The 19,520-nt window shown below is 30.9% G+C and overlaps 1 protein-coding gene across 2 annotated transcripts in view; it reads right to left on the bottom strand.

Annotated features, from left to right (window-relative positions):
- Window positions 1-3,330: 3,330 nt before the first annotated feature.
- LOC128996846 (zwei Ig domain protein zig-8-like) overlaps window positions 3,331-19,520 on the bottom strand; it is a 315,132-nt gene continuing 298,942 nt past the window's right edge. For both annotated transcript variants that reach the window (XM_054422352.1, XM_054422351.1), the window contains 7 exons: window positions 12,856-12,946; window positions 10,994-11,247; window positions 8,093-8,306; window positions 7,241-7,403; window positions 5,722-5,858; window positions 5,031-5,154; window positions 3,331-3,764 (listed from right to left, as the gene is read on the bottom strand). In XM_054422352.1, the coding sequence (XP_054278327.1) occupies window positions 5,051-5,154; window positions 5,722-5,858; window positions 7,241-7,403; window positions 8,093-8,306; window positions 10,994-11,247; window positions 12,856-12,919 (936 nt within the window). In that variant the 5' untranslated portion in view covers window positions 12,920-12,946 and the 3' untranslated portion in view covers window positions 3,331-3,764; window positions 5,031-5,050. The remainder of the gene's footprint in view (window positions 3,765-5,030; window positions 5,155-5,721; window positions 5,859-7,240; window positions 7,404-8,092; window positions 8,307-10,993; window positions 11,248-12,855; window positions 12,947-19,520) is intronic.

Below are 19,520 nucleotides of genomic sequence, written 5' to 3'. Positions count from 1 at the left end.
TAAACTAAAACTCTTAGAGAATTAAATTAGTATATAATTATTCAACATCTAAAGTAAACTACTAAAGTAATCTGATATCTCACAATTCCTTTAAAAATGCCAAGTTTTAACAATGGGCAACTGTTTACCTTTTCTATTTTAGTAAGGACCATGACTTTAAAAACCATACCTCACTTGTCAAAACATCGAATTTATTTTTAATTTTTAATTTTTTATATTAAAATTACTTCAATAAACATAATAGATTTTTAGTTCTGCTTTCGCCAACAACTTGTAACAATTGTAATCTCCATAAAATTACTCAAACATACCTTTGGGATATTTTGTTGTTGTATGAAGGAGATGTTACAGGTAGTAATATTGCTTATTGTGATGTAACTATATCCTTAAGAAATTATGATTTTAAAACAATTTTGAAACATTGATACATTTAAAACTTAACTTTAATGGTAAATGAAAGTCTATTTTATCACAAATGTATTTATAATATTTTACAACTGTAAGAAAAACATTAATTCCTTATAAATTCACAATAAATATCTGTTTGGTTATTGTTGAGTGTTTCAATGGTGTCTTGAAATACGTGGTTAATGGTAACGTATTTCTGAAGTAGTGATATTGGTTTGGACAGGACATCAATTATAAATTGGGGATACTGACGTAAATAGATTTATTTATAATGCTATTTATTATATGATATATTTTGTATTGAGAAAATAACTATAAGGACGTTTAATTTTTGGGAATATAAATAGCCTATTTCCAATATCGTGACAAAATGAAGTTTAGTGCGTGGGCATCAAGACAATATGTTTGATCTATGTGAGGCATGCGGCATCACATCCGTGACTGGTGGAGTTATTGACTAAACTCCTTTCATCTGGGTTGTGGTATTTCTTAGGTCCTTTAAATCAAATGTATGTCTAAGTACAGTTTTAAGTTCCCTACTTAAAGTCAAGCATGAGCGTTTAAGCTATGGCATTATATATGATATATCGATGCCAAGTTACTATCACTGAAGTCTACAATGTATCTAGGTTTTAAACCAATTGTTTTGTTTTATTAAATTAACTATATATTTTCTTATTACACTGTGTACATATATGGATATATTACTTTGTCAATGAACAAACAGACTGCAGATTTGTAGTTTGTACTAATGCTATTTCGAAGTGTCTTGAGTCTTGGTTACCTTGATTAGTTTGACTTAGTTTGGAAGTGAACTGTCACTCAAATGCATCTAACCCTAACTCTGGTTGTTTCGTTTTAGCTAACTCTAAGTTCCTAAAATAGCTGAATATAGTGCATATTACACTAAGGTTTCAACTGTGGGGATAATCGTATGCTACAAACTTGTAACACGGACAACATGTTTTATAAACTGTATTGAGCTATACATTTCAGTAGGTACTACTACTATGTTCCATGCATTATAACCAGATATGAGCTTAACATTATAAATTCATGTATTGAATCCAAGCAAGCTATTTACCATTAAGCTTAGAGTAACTATTCTTGGAGAAAAACACTGAATACAGCTGAATCAGATTGGTTCCGTCGTAAAGCAAGGGCGTGGTCCGGACGGTAAGGACTCCTTTGACTGCGTTCTTCTGTTCTCAGTGAAAATGCCCAATATTTTTTTTGTTTCTTTGGTCTTTTGTTAGTTTTGTGATGTGTCTGATGATGCCAGCACAGCTGGCAAAAGGTCTCATAAAATAAAAAATTCATAAAATATTGGTAATGTTTTTATTATAAATTATAATGCCCAGTATTATTTTAGCCTATATTAAAAAATAGCTAAACTAAATTATCTTGATTAAAAATTGAAAAATTTATTTTTTACCGTAACCTGTAATGTGGACTCATAAAATACAATTGATATACCGATTCTATACTGTTGAATCGGTAAATCCCTTCAGCAGCTTTTGTCTACCATAAAATGAACTTATTTGTTAAAGATATAATCGCCTTTCATAAAATAATAACAAAAAGTTAAATATATAAAATTTTACTTGTTTTATATTTTATCTGAAATTGTACATGCATAATTATGCATGAATCATTCGCAACATAATTGACACAATTATGGCGATGTTTGATGGTGCAAATATCCTTCAAAACGTCATATAAATAATCAGAGACATTGTGTAAATTAATTCATCTTATCGTGAGTATGGTTTATGACGGATAAAACATGTTACTCACTGTGTAAGAATAATTTATTAACGAAACCTAACAATAAGTTTATAATGGTGATCAAGGCAAGGATGATCAAGCTTAGATCATGTGACGATTCAAGATATATAGTTATAACACCAATGTCTAAAGCTTTTCCACTATCTTAGATTAAACTGTAATTTATATGGATGTCTAGTTAATTCCATATCATCTCCTCATGACATTACTGTTCTATTTTTTAAAGCATAGTGAAAAATGCTGCACGTTGATAGTAGGTGAAACGAATTAAGGCCGTTAATGAACTTTAGTCCATTATCATATTTTTTTAGTTGGTGTTTGTGATGTTCAATGAACTGTGGGAACTTGGATTGCAAAAAGGTGAGTGACGCCCAATTTTTTTTCTAACAGGATTGCTGTATTACTCACGTGGCTTAGTAATATAATTTTAAAAAATATATAATATCACACCTAAATAAAAATAAAAATTTTATTAATTCATGATTTTACAAAAAACAAATATTTCATGTTGGATACTTATATTTTTTCGTACTTATGTTTGTAAATTTTTTTTGCAAAATAATTTGTTAACGCAAAGCTACATTTGGTTAAGAATTTGCAATTTAAAAGCGAAAAATGTTTGAACTTTCCCAGCAGACCGTTTGCAGTGAATAAAACATCAACAACAAACGTTTCTAAAATGGAAGATGTTTCTTGTGTTCGACGTGTAAGACATACTATATTATTAGTACAAATCTTTATCTCAATTATAGGCATAAAGATTACGATACAAATAAATTGTAATGTAATAATTTTATAGAAAAATAACATAAATATTTAATGTCTATCCTTTTTCAAAATCAACCTAGACAAATCAGTACTGTCATAAATACAACAAACGGGTTTGAGGTAAAATAATTGTAAACATGTTTACAAATATTTACATATTTTATTGACTATAACAATATAATTTTTACACTTTATACATAAAATCAAAATACTCAACAACCGTATAGGGGTTTCTATTTTCATATAAATTCGTTTTACATATTTCATTTAGAATAACTCTCTAGTATAATATATATATATATATATATATATATATATATATATATATATATATAATGCATTCTTTAGAAACATATCAGAGCTATATACAATATGAATATAATTAAAGCGAAATAAACATAAAAATTAAACAATTTAATGTGTAACATTTTTTACTACATTCACATATTAACATGAATAATTGTTTTTGCAACTTGTATGGACAGTGTACAAAAGTGGAAGATACATGAACCTCACATACTAAACTTTCTTTAACGTCACGAAAATGAGTTAACTTTTTTTGAAAATCAATAATACAACAGCAACTTTGTAATAAATATCATATCTTGCAGTAAAAGAAAATATATTTCTTGTATTAAGACGTAATTTTCTTAGTTAAACTTGATCAATTTATTTACAATTAGCTCTACTTAAGTCTTTATCACTATAATATTTTGTTCACTATTTTTGTTCCACTTTGTTTCCTCAGTTCTTTACATCATGTACTGCACACTTAGAGCTGCATTGGTCAGATGATTTATCTGAAATCATATACAAAAATAATAATTATTAATCTTTCACTTGAATAAATATTAATTTTAGGCGAGGACATCTGATTACATAAATAGTATACATTTTATAGAGACAATATACATTTAAAATATGAAAAATACGATTAAAATGTATAAAACCTTGCCTAATAATAACATAATTAAGCGGGACTAGTGAAGCTCCTTGAGCTCGGACTTTATGCAAACTTTTAGTTGAATAACTCAATAACGGCTGATCATACTCAAGCCAAGTTTACCAGGGTAACTGTAAGAAACTGTGAACGTATAATTTAACAAACAAATGTGTGTTTATGCATATTAAAAATTTTTTATTAGCATAGCAAATAATATTGATATAAATGGGAGTTATAAAGAGAGTTTTGATTCAGTTGTTTAAACTAAATAGCAATTAATTGTGAAATCAAAATTATATATTTAAAGCTATTAGTAACATGAGGTTTCGTTATTGACTTTAATCAGTGCATAAATAGACTTTTTCTCCCTACTGTAAAGTCTAAATCTGAAGATGCGTGTGTGGAAACAATTGAGTGTATCGATGTTGAGTAAATTCAATTAATACTTTGTTAGGTAAAATAGTAATTATCTTATGCAACTAGAAATTAAAAATGCAATTTAAATCAATAGTTGTATAACTAATTACCCACATTGTCAATTCAATGTTTATCATGAACGGCTATTAGAATCATAAGGTTTACAATTGAATCTAAACAGTCTAATAAAGGGTTTAATCTAATACAGGGTTGCATTCTCAGCAAGTAGAACCGTTATATATATATATCTAACGGTATATATATATGCCTAAATATATATATGCCTTTAAAGAAATAATAGAAGCAATAATGCTAGTATAATGGATGTTTGTCCTGATTATCGTATATGTACTTCTGCATCATCTGCTTAACAAATCAATTTGGTATACAATGATATGTGTATACAAAGCCTGAACAATTTTTGTAACCTTGAATATATCCGTACATATGTTTCTATTTGCGTAAAACGTATTAATCATACCAAGAATGAACAACACTTGTAAATTTTACTCCGACATGCCAATCAAAGTTTTTTTACATTTCACAATTTTCCTTACTAACTTAAAAATTTCCGACCAACCGAAAATAAATTGTATCGGTAAAATAACACTGTAATAGACCTATGACTATGATTAACTTTTTTGGTACTTGTATCAATTATTGAGATGTTTTGTATAGTATGCCACTTAAATTTTGCAGTCCTTACCATAGAACTCGGACACGATGTCACCTACATGTGACGAAGACACAACACAACGTCAACAGCCACAAGGACCAGCATGACGTCACTGTGCCAGAACTGCCGTCATGGACCGCCGCAGGGAGCTCTCCTACAATGTAATGACATGTAGTTATAAAATATATATTTCGTAAAGTATCTAGAAAATGCATAAAGTGATTTTGGCTAACTTCTTTGGTAATACTACAACCATATTGATTTGTAATAAAATAAGTTAAACAATTGTTTAGCTATACGTATTAGTAAAGTAGGAGTATTATAAATCAATTACATTACTTTTTTTGTAATTTTACGATTGTCTATATTATTGTTTATGTGGAGATAGTTTAAACTTGGACTTGTTTTCTTTTTTACGTTTACCTTTTGTTTGATAACATAATTAATTGACAACTCAATGATAAATGTAATCTTGGTTTGGATTATTCAGTAAATAATAATATATATTTAGATTATTTATATTATTTGGTGATTTTAGGCTTATTTCAATCACGTCCTCAATATGCTCTACTATTACTCTTTTTAAATATAAGTAAAGGAAAAGTGTTATATCACTCCATCTTATTCGGTAATAAAAGCCAAGTTAATAACAAGAGCAATGGTATTTTAACCAAATGTAATTTATGTTGGCATAACCCACTTGTACTATTGAAATACTTACCATTAAGTATATGCACCGACACAGAAGCGGCCGCTAAGTTGCCCACACTACAAGTGTAGTTGCCCGAGTGTCTCTTCTGTGCATGCCTCAAGACTAGAGTCGCTGCCACGCTGCCAGCGCCCACAGAGTTGTTGAAGCTACAAACAACACAATGATATACAACACAAGTTAAGAATAAATATGGGTTTTGTTATACAGAGTGTCCATAAAAACGTTTCAGGACTTTAGGAAATGAATCCCCATACTAGAAGGAAGAAAAAGGTTTATGGGAAGGTATGTCCGAAAATGCATATTTACCCAGATATCCGCCATTTTGTTTTTTATACAAAAATATTTTTATCTGTGAAGTTTTTTATTCGATGATTATGCAATTTGGTTAACATATACACATATACACATACACAATACCTATAATAGAAAAAATAATAAAGTTGTTCCGATTGTAAATTTCAAAATGGCGGCCGCTTGAATTTTTCTAACTTGAATAACTCAAAAAAATTCAAGAATAATTTTGTTAGCATTTTTTATTCCCTATCAAACAATTACAAACAAAACATTTAGGTTTCCCCATGCAAACTTTGCCTTATTTTTACAGAAAACCCGTTAGTCTATATTTCAGTTATCTTTTGTCCGATCTTTTTGATCTTGGTATTGTTTGATAGGACATTAAAAATTTAAAAAAAAGTATTCTTGACATTTATTTGTCATAGAATTAGGCGTTTTTGAATTATTTAATTTAGACAGATTCAAACGGACGCCATTTTGAAATTTACAATCGGAACAACTTTATTATTTTTTCTATTATAGGTATTGTGTATGATAACATGTTTACCAAAAGCCATAATCATCGAATAAAAAACTTCACAGATAAAAATATTTTTGTATAAAAAATAAAATGGCGGAAATCTGGTTAAATATGCATTTTCGGACATACCGTCCCATAAACTTTTTTTCTTCCTTTTAGAATGGGGATTTATTTCCTTAAGTCCTGAAACGTTTTTATGGACACCCTGTATGTCATAGCGTAGTGTTATTTTTCGAAGTATTTACAACAATAATACATGCAGTTTATACTTTATAAATGTTTTATTAAATATTTATAAAAACTAATTTGTTCATTCATACCGCTCTATTGGTTAGTGAATGTGTAGGTGTAATGCACATCACTTCACAGTATTCCGTATTTAATTTCTTTAACCAGTATAAAAACGAGTCTAGTGATAGAAAGCGATGGTTCGTTCCTTGAGGTCCAAAGTTCAAATCCTGACAAACACCAATAGATTTTAGCCACGCGATAATGAAAGAACCTTAGGAATAGAATGAATTAATTTTTAAAACTACCCCAGGCTATATTCTATCGTCTTAGGCTGTAAAATGGAACACAAAACAAACAGCTGCAAACAAAAAACTGAAGAGAACTATGGATTTCACTTTTCACTCCCTTTTATCCAGAAGATGAACATTGTTCTTGTATCGCCAGAAAGCTTTGATATTCCTATGAAGATGTAATCTTACTGACCTAACTCCCTTATCCACGGGTCGATCTTCCCTTCTCCACGTGACGTTGTCCCCTGGAGTCTCCACATGGCTGGCCAGACAAGTCAGTTCTACAGCACTGCCAGCCTTGTAGTAACGTTCTGTGACAGCGTGCTGCTTGTCGTCTGTTATGGTCACCTCTGGAGCTGACATAGTATAATATTAACTATGTTTTGTGCGACACTTCATAAGATACATTGATTGATCAAAAGTAACATGTGATATTCTTGATATTTCAAAATCCACAATAACATTTTTTAAGGATGTATATATAACATGTTTGATGTATAAGGTGGGTCACGTTTATGCATTGTAAAACCATCCCTTGAGAAAAATGTAAAAAGCTTATTAATACAATTTGGTTTTAGCCTACATACACGAATCATATGTAGAGGGAAAGGCCTGCCACAAGAAACGTCTTCAAAAAACTTGTTGGTTAATGTAAATTCCAAATTAATCAATTCTCCTCGTTTATAAAGATTAAATATTTTATTATGTACTGTATATTTGACAAGATACTCAAACTGAATGAAAGATGTAACTTTTTTACTTGAAGATTGTTTAATTTTTGGAAACCAATGTATACATCAATGGGAAGAGCCAGGTAAAAATACAGGTCAGTAGATAAGTCAATATTACAGTTCTGTTTTACAATAGTTTTATGGTGTATTCTTAATCCAATGTCAAATAAAATTATATTTTTTATAATTCTGGATCCAATATCCGTTTCAAACCAGTCTGTTCTTCCCTAACCTATATTTTAGATCCAAGTTAAAACCAAATGAAAAGGAAACAACGTAAAACCATTTTAAAGCTACAATGTAATCAAACTTACCGGTAACTTTGAGGTAGACCTGTCTAACTTTGAGCGGGAACGTCGCCACCTGACACTCGTAGAGTCCCTCGTCTCTGCGCGTGACAAACACTATCTCCAACCTCCAGTTGTTGGGGTAGCGAAAACTAAGAGTAACTCTTTGGTCGTTGCTGTAGGCCTGACGTCCAACAGTCAGTAAATGGATGGACTCTGTCTTGCGATGCAGCCAAGTCACCTAGAAAGGGAAAGTGAAATACAATGTTAGGGAAGAGGTAAGAGTATGGACCAGCTTTTGGGGCGTGCACAGTAAAAATGTCTGTGTTTAATCGAAGCAGTTTGATAGGGTACGAGTATACGTTAATTGGCAAAATTTAAAAGACTCAAAATAGGTTAACATTAAGAAACACTGGATACTCCAAAGCACTAAATAGTAGTTTTAAAAAGTACTTGTTTTAGTTATTTATCACTTTTCAATGTCTACCTCTCGTCTACTTCTAAAGTTATATTTCCTAAAACCAAACTCCCTCCTTGATTCTAATATTAACATGAATCTAAATTTGTAAACAAGTTGATCCTAGTAAAGTTATTGCATTAAAACATATCTGGTTTATAAGTTCTAGTATAGTAATAATATTAGTTTGAGAAGGGGAAGTACAATTTTTGTTACCAAAAGGGATTATAATAACTCGTCGTCCTGTAATCCAGCTACTAGGAGGTCACAAATTGTGCATATTTATAGGCATACACTGTGGATGCGATACTCCCTAGTGTGGATTCAAGTTCACACTAGTGAGTACTACGACTATTCACAGTACTGTCTTGATAATTAGACCAATTTGTTAATACCAAGGCAAAAATGTGGTTCGGATTCCACTATAAACTGTAGGTCCCTTAGCTGCCATTAGCTGTATGGGCTATTAATTAACAGCTGTGTCTAAGGAATATACGTCGGCCTTAGTCAATGGATCACAGACAGAAACAGGTAATCTTATACCATTTTAATATTTCGATGCTAGGTTTTTTTCAATGCCGCTTTAATTGTAAAACAAATTTCTTTTTGCATGATAAATCTATTATCAAAACTTATTGATAAGGAAGTAGCATATTGTGTGCCATTAAAATAAATAACTTCCGGAGCTATAAAATGATCGTGCCACTCATCCTACACTTATCTACACTTATTTCCACTTAAACTAAAATACCTACTTTGTATGGTCACCATTTCAATGCAAAGTATTAAAAGTACTAAAATTACATAATTTTAACTAGCTTGATCGTCAAAAAATTGAATGTCTCAATCTCTTACAAAAAATCTAAACTTTACCTACAGGACTTATTTGAGATGTCAACATGTAGTGTGTAAAGTCAATGGTACATTTAGATTACATAAATGGGGTGTCTATTTGCAGCATTCAAAGTCAATGATGCATAGGCTCAAATTGGTTACTCTAGTATACTCTAGAGCTCTGTTGGCTCATTATATTCTAGTATATTATGCTCAACAGCTTACTGCATACAGCTACTTAACAGTATCAATCCGATTGATCTTTCCTTTATATCTGCATTTGGAATATGCGTCTAATGTCACACAACTCTTTGTAAAGCTTTTACTGTTATTTTCCAATCGGTAATCATGGAATTTGGGTTTTGTGGCTAATCAACACCCCCCCCCCAACCCCACATAGCCCATGTTAAATTTTTAAAAGTTTATATATTCACTTAGGAAATTATCCCTGTATTACAATCTTTATATTTCAGATTACCATAATATAGCTGGATACTAGGTATGCTGAATTTTGCGCAGACCCTAGAAAAGGATAACAAAAGCAGAAGTGTAGTAGCTTCAATTAATTCTACTAATAGTGAATACAAAGTACGCAATATCCATTTGGTAACACGTACACGAATGTACACAAAATCTTCGTTCAACAAATAATAATTCTTACAAACGCACCTATTCAAATAATTTTTTTATGAAACCAAATCAATTTAAAAAGGTCCTAATGTTTTGTTTTGAAACACCGGAGTCACGATGTTCGCAATTTGTAAAAGGTTTCCCGCAAAACATGCAGTGTGAAGCAATCAGCCTGGGCTTGAGTAGTGAATGAATAATGCAGCAGACGCTGATGGGCGGTGAACCATCTGATGACGTCACCAACTACGATATTGGAAACTCGAGTTTGGGGATTGTGGGACTTCCGCAACTTAGGTGATGGGAAACCTGTGCTGATTGATGAATAGTATTGTACTAGCTGGCAAAAATACACATTGTGGTTTAAGGATGTGTTGGAAACATACTCTACCCTATTGCTTTTTAATTTGTAGGTCATCAAGAAGAATTTCCTTCGGTTTGAAAGCAGAGTATTTCGTATTACTCAAAATTCAACCTAATAATATAGACAAAAATAATTTTTCTACACTAAGAGCTTTTGAGATTAGCAAGAGTATTGTAGCATGAGAATTTGTCTTGAAAGAGTATTGTAATATAAACATTATTTTGGAAAAGCAAAAATGATTTCGATGCTAGGGTTTTTTATTCAATGGGCAGTTAAATTGTATCTTATACAATTTAAACCACGTTTCTTTTAAATGTATAAGATACCTATTATCCAAACGGATTAATAGAGAAGTATTGTGGGCCATTAGCCTAGATACCTTACATTTTTGTTTTGTTAAAAAGTCAGTAAGTTATAAACATGCCGGAAAGGAATAGGGGCTAATGAGAATCCCTTATACAGGGTGTCACACATGAAGTGAACCAATATCTAACTTTTCCATTATAAGAAATACAGTTAATTTCTAATGGGGATGTTTCCCCTTCATTTTTAAGATGAATTTTGGTAAGGTATTGCATTTAAAAAATTCCACCATTTTAGCAGCCAACACATTGGGTCCAATATCGTAAAACCACATCTTGCTTACTGTTTTGTCATGCAGCATGCCTATCTTGCAGTCCAGTTGCACTGTGGACCCGACCCTAGCAGTGACATTGACTGGCCCTGGGCCATCCTCAAAGTACGGACCCCATCTAGACCCCTGGTGATTGTGGGGCAGCGGAGGTAAGAAGAAGGTTGGTCTGGGAGGCGCTGTAGTGACTGGCCACTCCTCTGAGGTCGAGTCAGAGTAGAGAGGCGTAGAGTCGTTGCCGCCGTAGAACCAGAGAGTGTCGTTGTTCTCTGAATACCAATTCAGAAAAGAGTTAAATAAAATAGAATATATGTCAGTTGTATTTTGATATAATCGGAAGGGTTGCCAAATAATGTCATTATGGAATGACTTCTTAACGGTCTATAAGAACTTAATATATTTAGATTAACTGTTTTGCTGACAAAACGATCCTTGGTTGATGCAGCTATTTTTCTGAATGCAGGACACAGCTGTTCCTTGTACTAACAAGAATCTTGTTGACAGCAAACAGGTAATCTAAACCTATATTAGTCAGCCTAGCACAGCTTGGTTTCACGTAAACTGGTTCACCCATGATAGTATATTCAGTGTGATTAACGAATGTAATTGTATTTTAGTGGAAGTCTAAATAATATAAGCATATTTCATTATTCGAACTAAATCTACAAATAATTATCCTAACTTAATTTTAAATTAAAAATCAATGTTAGTATTATCGCATAATACCATAATTTGCGTAACATCCATACAATACACTTTACCAATCGTGTGTTTGGTGGCATATACCTTCAAACCGAACACAAGTTATTAATATGTATTACAAAAATGCGAAGAGCAATACAGAGTGGCCGACAGGAAATCGTTTTTTTTTTACGGATAGTATATGCGTCGGAGTTACTGTCGCGAGGGCTAACCGTATGTTGGCATATGATACGTATGTGTAATGGCCCGTAAAGACAGCACAGCGATTTTGCTTTACTAACTTTCATTTTGGACGGCACGATATCATTTCGAGCCATTAAAACTAAATTAATCCCCGGGTTGTAAGAGAAAATCATCTTAATAAAAATTAAGCCACTGTGTGAAAAAAAATTGATGACGCATCAGATGTTAAAATGCTTAAGCAAGCTTTAATTCGTAAGTGTTGATATGGTCAAGATCTTTTTTGAGGTCACATGAGATAAAGCAACGTTTTAAAAACACATCTTATGTTAATTTTTTACAATATTAACCGTGGTGTTTATAATATTGCTAGAATGGAGTGTTTAACCTTTTGATACAATTTTTTGGGAAAAAAATTACCATACTTGTGTTTGTGTCATTTTTTGAGGGTTTTTTAAATTCCGCATCCACACCTACAAACCCCGATCCCTGGAGGATTTAGACCTATGTTAACGAGTAAGTAGTTACAAATTAATGGTTACCATGAAATTCTGGGACGCGTAATGGAAAATGATTTAATCATGCATAAGTGAAAGTAAACACCACCTAAATTGGATTGCTTTCCATAAGTAAAGAGCATCTCACAAATTAATCCAACTATGTTCAGTAAATGGTGAATGTAATAAATAATGAGAGTTAGCTAATATTTAAATTTAGGCCTAATAAAAGTTATGGTTTTAGCAAAAACGATTAAGTAAATTAAGTAATGCATATTTTAAAATGTTCAGTTTATTCGGCCACCCTTAATAACATCCTTTTCGAATACGAAACCACGATTACTAAAGCATTTATATAATAAAGACAATTTTTCTCAATCCTTTTATAACATAAAAACCGTGTTCAAATTTACAAGCGTATCAAAAATATTACATTTGTTTGAAATATATGTTTATTAATCTATAGCTGTTTAAGGGTAAAAAAGGATGTATACTGACCAGCGGAAACGAGCGAAATAGTGATGAGCCACAGAGTGGCCGCCATTTTGTCCGACGTCATCATCCCGCTTCACTAGACTTCATTGTATATCTGAAACAAAAAATATTATTTCAACACATGGAGCATCCCATTTTGTTGTATAACATTTTCAATATGGCAGGGACAAAGTCGATTCCTGGCCTATCGACAATGCTTTTAGACGGTTATTGGTAGAAATTGTAGCTCCTTAGAACAACTTTAAATAATCATGGTAATGCACTTTCTGTGACGGGGTTTTCCTAAACTGGTATATTTTTGCCTGTGAAATTTAAAGGAAGTATAATTCTGAATCCTTGTGTAAACTGACTTTTGTAAATAGTTTAAGGAGTCGTGCTAATCTAATCCCAAAGGACTGGAAAGACGAGCGATTTATAAGTTTGATGAGTTGTTGGACTTAAATTGAACAGTGGACAACTTTATATCTCTTGTTAAGCAAGTTGTTCATTTAAATACCTCATTTTACCTGTCCATCTGTAAAAATACTGTCGCCTATGGTGACCGGTTTCAAGCCTAAAATCTCATCATAAGACAGATACATAATAAAATCATATTGAGGTTGTCGGTGGGAACAGAACAAGTACATAAAACATAACACATAAGACGGAAGGATAATGCACGAATATTTTCAATTGACCAGTACACGACCACGGCCGCCTTAAACTACAGGCCGCGGCCTGGTAGAATTGGCATCATCGCAAGTGGTGTTGTTCAGTGACAGACTTCCCATAAGATAAAATGGCAGACAGGTGACATCAGCTCATTAATTCGCACTTTGTTGATTTAGTTTTTAATTTATGAACATAAATTTATTAAAATATTAAAAATAAAATATACATAATTGAAAATTGAAACAATATGAATTAAAATCTATATCTGTCCCTTTTTAAGCGGAGTCAATATTGTCATAGTCCAGTAACCAATCTTTCGTAAATACACATATACCATTAGTTGCTTCCAAACAAAAACAGCTGTTACAACACCACTTGCGACGTTGCCAGTTCGAAGGCCGAGGCCTGGAGTTTTTTAAGGCGGCCGTGACATGACACTACGACGCGGCACTGGTAGATGCTTGGTCGTGATATCCTAATTGTAGTCATTACATCATAACATGACGTAAACTATTAATCATTCAAAATGGAACGTAAAAGTTAATCCGTCTGGAATGATGAGTTAATTATAGTGGTAGGAAAATCTGGATTGTGTTATGAACACAAACAGTCATTCCCGCTCTCGAAATTTATGGCCGCACTCAGACTAAGCTTCGTGCGGCCATCTACAGTTCTGGAGTGGCAATAACCTACTTTGCGCTCTTAATACACAAAAGTGGCTATTAACCCCCCTCGTAGTATCAAACCGAAGTACTAAGAAAGTCTAATGTTATTTCAATAAGGAATAACAATTACTTATTTATGGAAATTTTTAGTAAAAATCCAATCGGACTGATTTCAAATTTCTGAGTATGCAGGTTTGTTGTGACGAAAGTGTTTGTTTTAGTTTATGTAATCTTTGAGTTTACTATTGAAAGCATAGAAAACAAATAACCTCACTTTCATGGTAAATAATAATTACAAAATGTGAATCCCTAATGTAGATGAAATTATGTAATATTTGGGCTTCACATTACCTACTTTACGTAAACTTTGAAACTTAAATGACGTACCTATTATACGTTATTTTCAATTATAACCCAATTTAGTTGCCTTCAATCACATGATAAAATAATAATAATAATAAAAAAAAACTAGTCCAAGTAAATTTACTGTCAGCGCTTATTAAGGCTTGTCTACTATTATAGCCTTTTTAAGAACTGTATGCCGAATAAATTATATTCATTTTACATATTAAATCAAGTCCATACCTAAGATATAAATGTGCTTTGTAACAGTTGCGTCTAAAAACATAAATATCTATGTTTAATACCTTTTGATAGTGTATTCCTTTTAATTTTGCAATGGATCACTATAAAATATTCACTAATTCCTTTGGAAACGCAGTTTTAACCTGTCAGTTATGATTTATTCATCGGCTTTCACAAGCTATTGACTGACAAGTAGACATTCAAAACTTGATTTCGTCATTTTAGCATATTTCAGTTTTATATAATTGAATTTATTTTCTTAATGCATATATAGGATAATTATAACATTTCGTTCTAAAGAACTAGGTACGATACTTTTAAAACTAAGCTTTTATATTGAGTTAAACACATTCCATCTATATTTATCTCTTATTTTTTGGCTAGGTAAAAATTATAATTCATAAACAATAATGTGTAAAGAAAAAAAATACAAAATCCGATGTGACGATAATTACATAGTTTCCACATCGTTTACATAGTTTACATAGTTAATTAGGTAATTAGTTGAGTTATTTTTATGCATTTTCATTCCTTTACACGATTATTAAATTTGTCAATGCTTTAGTTTGGGTCAACAGTTGTTGGTAAAAAAATATATCTAAACAAACATATACTATAATGGGAAACAACCCATTATAATCGTTTCTTTTCCCGAGTATTCGTTAATAAATAACAACATTTGTTATCTATGTTATTGTAAAAAATGTGTAATGTTTTGTAAGTTATATTTTTGTCATACATTTCTTAAATAAAATAAACGAAAGAAACTATGCTTAATATTAAATTTTAAGTATTTTACTACCTAAACTTTTATATATTTTATACACAAATTGTGAGTTCCTTCACCTAAAGACAATTATCAGAATAATATATTTTGACCCTTACTTATTAAAGGACATTTGACACGGGCTCTATAATGTGTTTTGTTTATAAATGGGAATAAATACAAATTAAACAAATGTGCTATGTTTGTTTGGTAATAATGTAAAATATATTTTTTCCTGAATCTAGTTAACCTGTATTTTTCGTATATGTTATTTATCATGCAAATCCACACTATTGCTTGGTGCTCATAATGACAAGCAAAAGTTTTAGAGAGTTAAAATTTATCCTTATAATATGATTTGTAAAATAAAAGATATTTGCAGTTGAGATGTTTCTTCTCCCATAATCAGCTATTGAGGTCCTAATGAAGTAAATATAAACATAAAAGACTTTGCTTATAAAAGATTCTTTAAAATTGCAAGCTAAAACTCTTCACTACTTAAACCACTCATGTCTTCCCGCTCCTTCAAACTTCAACCTGAACTGAAGTCTCTTGACTCCATTAAAGTTTAACTGCTTGTAAATAGGATGTTAAACAGCTCAGGATTCGTTCCAGTTTGTCTTGAGTTGTTAGCTCAAGAAGTTATTACGATTTCATTCATTTGACTACAAACTGGATTGAAATGTAAAAATGCATTTAAAAGCTGTAATACGAAAGTAGAAATACTTTTTAAAGGTTACTTAATAATGTTATGGTTACAAATTAAAATATTATTTGTAATATATTTTTAATGTAAAACTTTAATAAATATATTAATTTCTGTTATCAAATAAAATAAAAAAATCTGGTATGAATAAAATTGTTTGGATTAAAAGCAATATCATCCACAAAATAAAATCAACAACCCTATAAAAATAATATTTAGCCAGTAACATAGTTGGTGCCGGTTATGTAGCCTGTACGTGTATTGCAGGCACCACTAAAAGTACTCTAGACACCTATTGTGGCACGTATTAACTGACGTAAGGCAAAACTACCCTAATACTGTTCTCTATTGTTTTCTATATTTTATTTTATCCTTCATGCTAACTAAGCATCCAAATTTTAAGTTTACAACACAATATATTGATGCTAGACAAGTTTACAAATTTCAAAAGAAACAATGAAAAAGCAGACCCAAATCTTGGAATTATATTAGGCGGAATAAATATTACAATTAAACATTGTCCGGAGATTTGTAAACAAGAATGTAGATTGTAATACGTGTGAACCATTGGAATGCCTAGAGGAATGCACCCTCGTATCTGACACGGTTTATAATTAATGTATTCTGAAGGGAAAATAAGGAAGTGCACAATTAATTAGTATACAACTATCTTGTACGAGTATATTAAATTAATTTTATCAATACAATTTCAAAATGTTTCACCACCACATAAAAATATAATTTCGTATTAAATTCCTTTCATTTAACAAGTTTCAGTTATAGTTCATGTTGTAATAATATTGTCAAAATTTTAATAAAACAACAATTTCAGTAAGAAGATGATTGTTTTACGAAAAAAGTATGGGAAAATGACATTTTCCAAGTAAACAAGATATTGTAATGCGGGAAAGCGCTCCTTGGATTATAACATTGTTTAATATAAAAGATTGCGTTCCTTGAGACTATAAAAACACAGTATATGTTTCTTTATATTATTTTTTTTTTTATTTAAGGTATTCATTAATTGTCTGTATTTAAACTCTAATGAAATTAACAAACGGTTACCTTATAATCATACTTCGTATTATAAATGGTAACATTGTTTCAATTACGTAATTTACGAAAGTTTATGACGGAGTATTGCATGGAAAAGTTGTATGTTTACCATGTGAATAAATAAATTAAAAGCAAAATTTAATTTTTATCGATTTGATTTAATTAGGTAATGATACATTTTTATTTTTACACTTATATTCTACAATAGTATCTTCCGTAAGGTTAAATAAAAAGGAATTAGAGCCATATATATTAGTTACAGTGAATGTGCTTTGAGGTGTTGAACGCAAGGTTTATGATATTGTCAGTAATCTTAGTGCGAACGTTGTCAGCGCCAGCCTCGTTCATATCTCCATAATAAATTTCTCTCTGCAATGTATGCATGATGTAACGATTGAGCCTACACTATGTTTTATATAATGTTCTTGGAAATGCGCAGTTTTCTAAAAGTTGTTGTAAAATTAATGAAATTTTAATAGTTTTATGTGTTAAAGTCGCGCATTGATCAACAACATATATATTTTTTTTTTCAGTTTCTATATCAAAATTTCAACTTATGCATTTAAATCGCATAAGATAAGGAGTGTAGCTAATTTTAACTCACACACATATTGATTCATATTAATATAATTAATGAATTATCCACCTTGGGTGCTCTGCTATATGCACGAGTATCCAGTAGATGTAGTTATAGCAAACAAGATAATAATTAATTCTATCATCCATGGATTTAGGTAGTTATCTACGAGGTATATCTAGATAAATTCAATTATAACTTCAAACAAGGTAACAAGATTTAGTTCTGGTGTTTCCCTTGCAGACATCTTAAGACTAATTAGGCGTTGAACACTCGGTACAAGTTTGCATCTAGGTTCTCATGTAGGTCTGACTCTATTATATTATATTATGTTAAAAATGTATTTTACACATCACAACTAGAATTGCTTTTTAGTTTTAAAATACTAATATTTCTTTGCAAATAGAATACAAAGCTTGATCAATGACATTGATTTAAATGTTATATCCAAAACTTATTTTATAATAAAATAGTTTATATAGTGATTATACATATACTTAAAATGTTTTTGCTTTGAACGATTTTAAGAGTCCATGTAGCTTAACTGTGCCAAACTGATTATACAATTAAAAAACATTTTTTTTTTTATACCGTCTCAGTGCCCTAATATTTCAATTGAAATCTTTACGGCGTGTGAAAAATATATTGTGATGTTAAATAACCCTTCATCGGCTGTTTGAATTAACATTGATCTTATTGCAGGCAAATCAAAGATGGTCATTTGCCTCTAAGGACTCCCTTGGAAATTATTACAAAATCAAAAAAACATTTATAATCTCATGATGGGCTATATATTATGATTATAATCACTTTGTTATTAGAAGAAATATTTTGGGATGGCAAATAACTCTTTAGCAACTGTTTGGAATTAATCTAAGAGAGTTCTAAGTCTTTAAGGACTATTTACAGCCTAAATTCCCAGATTACTTTACAAATAGTCTCTGTTATTCTTACCTATATACGGGTAAATTATTTTATTTATTATTATTTCAGATTACATAAAAAGAATTCTCATCGTACATCTTAACAGTCGATTTATCAACATAATTGTAGGTCTTTTGTATTTAGGGTTTAAAAGAAGCTGACTTCAAGTCAATATCTATTTTTGAATCTATAATCAATCATTTTTATTAAAAATACAGTGGAATATTTTATTAATAACCTGTTGGGTACCGAACGATACAGTTTCTATCAATCCCCCCCCCCCCAAGTTGTAAACAATCAACTGTCAACAAAATCAATCAAATGTATCAATCATAATCACTCACAAGTTATTTAACGAAAATATGGATGGTTTTGAATAAAAAAAAAAAATGTTAGTGGATAAAAAATTACTAGCAAAAAGATTTGTTGACCAAAACCTGAAATAGTCTTTTGGGAAACTTCAATAAGTATACTTTAAAACGATATTTTGATGACCATTTACTATTTATCTTTATTTAAACAAATTTACGTCATGACACAAAAGACAAAAAAAGTCAGAGCAGTCTGGGATTCTTCCAACATTAAATCACAACTTCTTCTACATTATTCAACGGTTAAACTGAACTCGGTTTTTACAACCCCCTTAACAATAGCCTGGTCCAACGAAAAGTCTTCCTTTCTTCATGTTTTACACATACATTTATAAATATATACCTAATATAAAATATATATGTTCAA

Source organism: Macrosteles quadrilineatus, unplaced genomic scaffold (assembly GCF_028750875.1).
Source record: "Macrosteles quadrilineatus isolate MER2022 unplaced genomic scaffold, UCM_ALF_1.0 Scaffold_6__1_contigs__length_79288215, whole genome shotgun sequence".
NCBI classification, from domain to species: domain Eukaryota; kingdom Metazoa; phylum Arthropoda; class Insecta; order Hemiptera; family Cicadellidae; genus Macrosteles; species Macrosteles quadrilineatus.
This window is presented reverse-complemented; position numbering and strand designations above follow the sequence as displayed.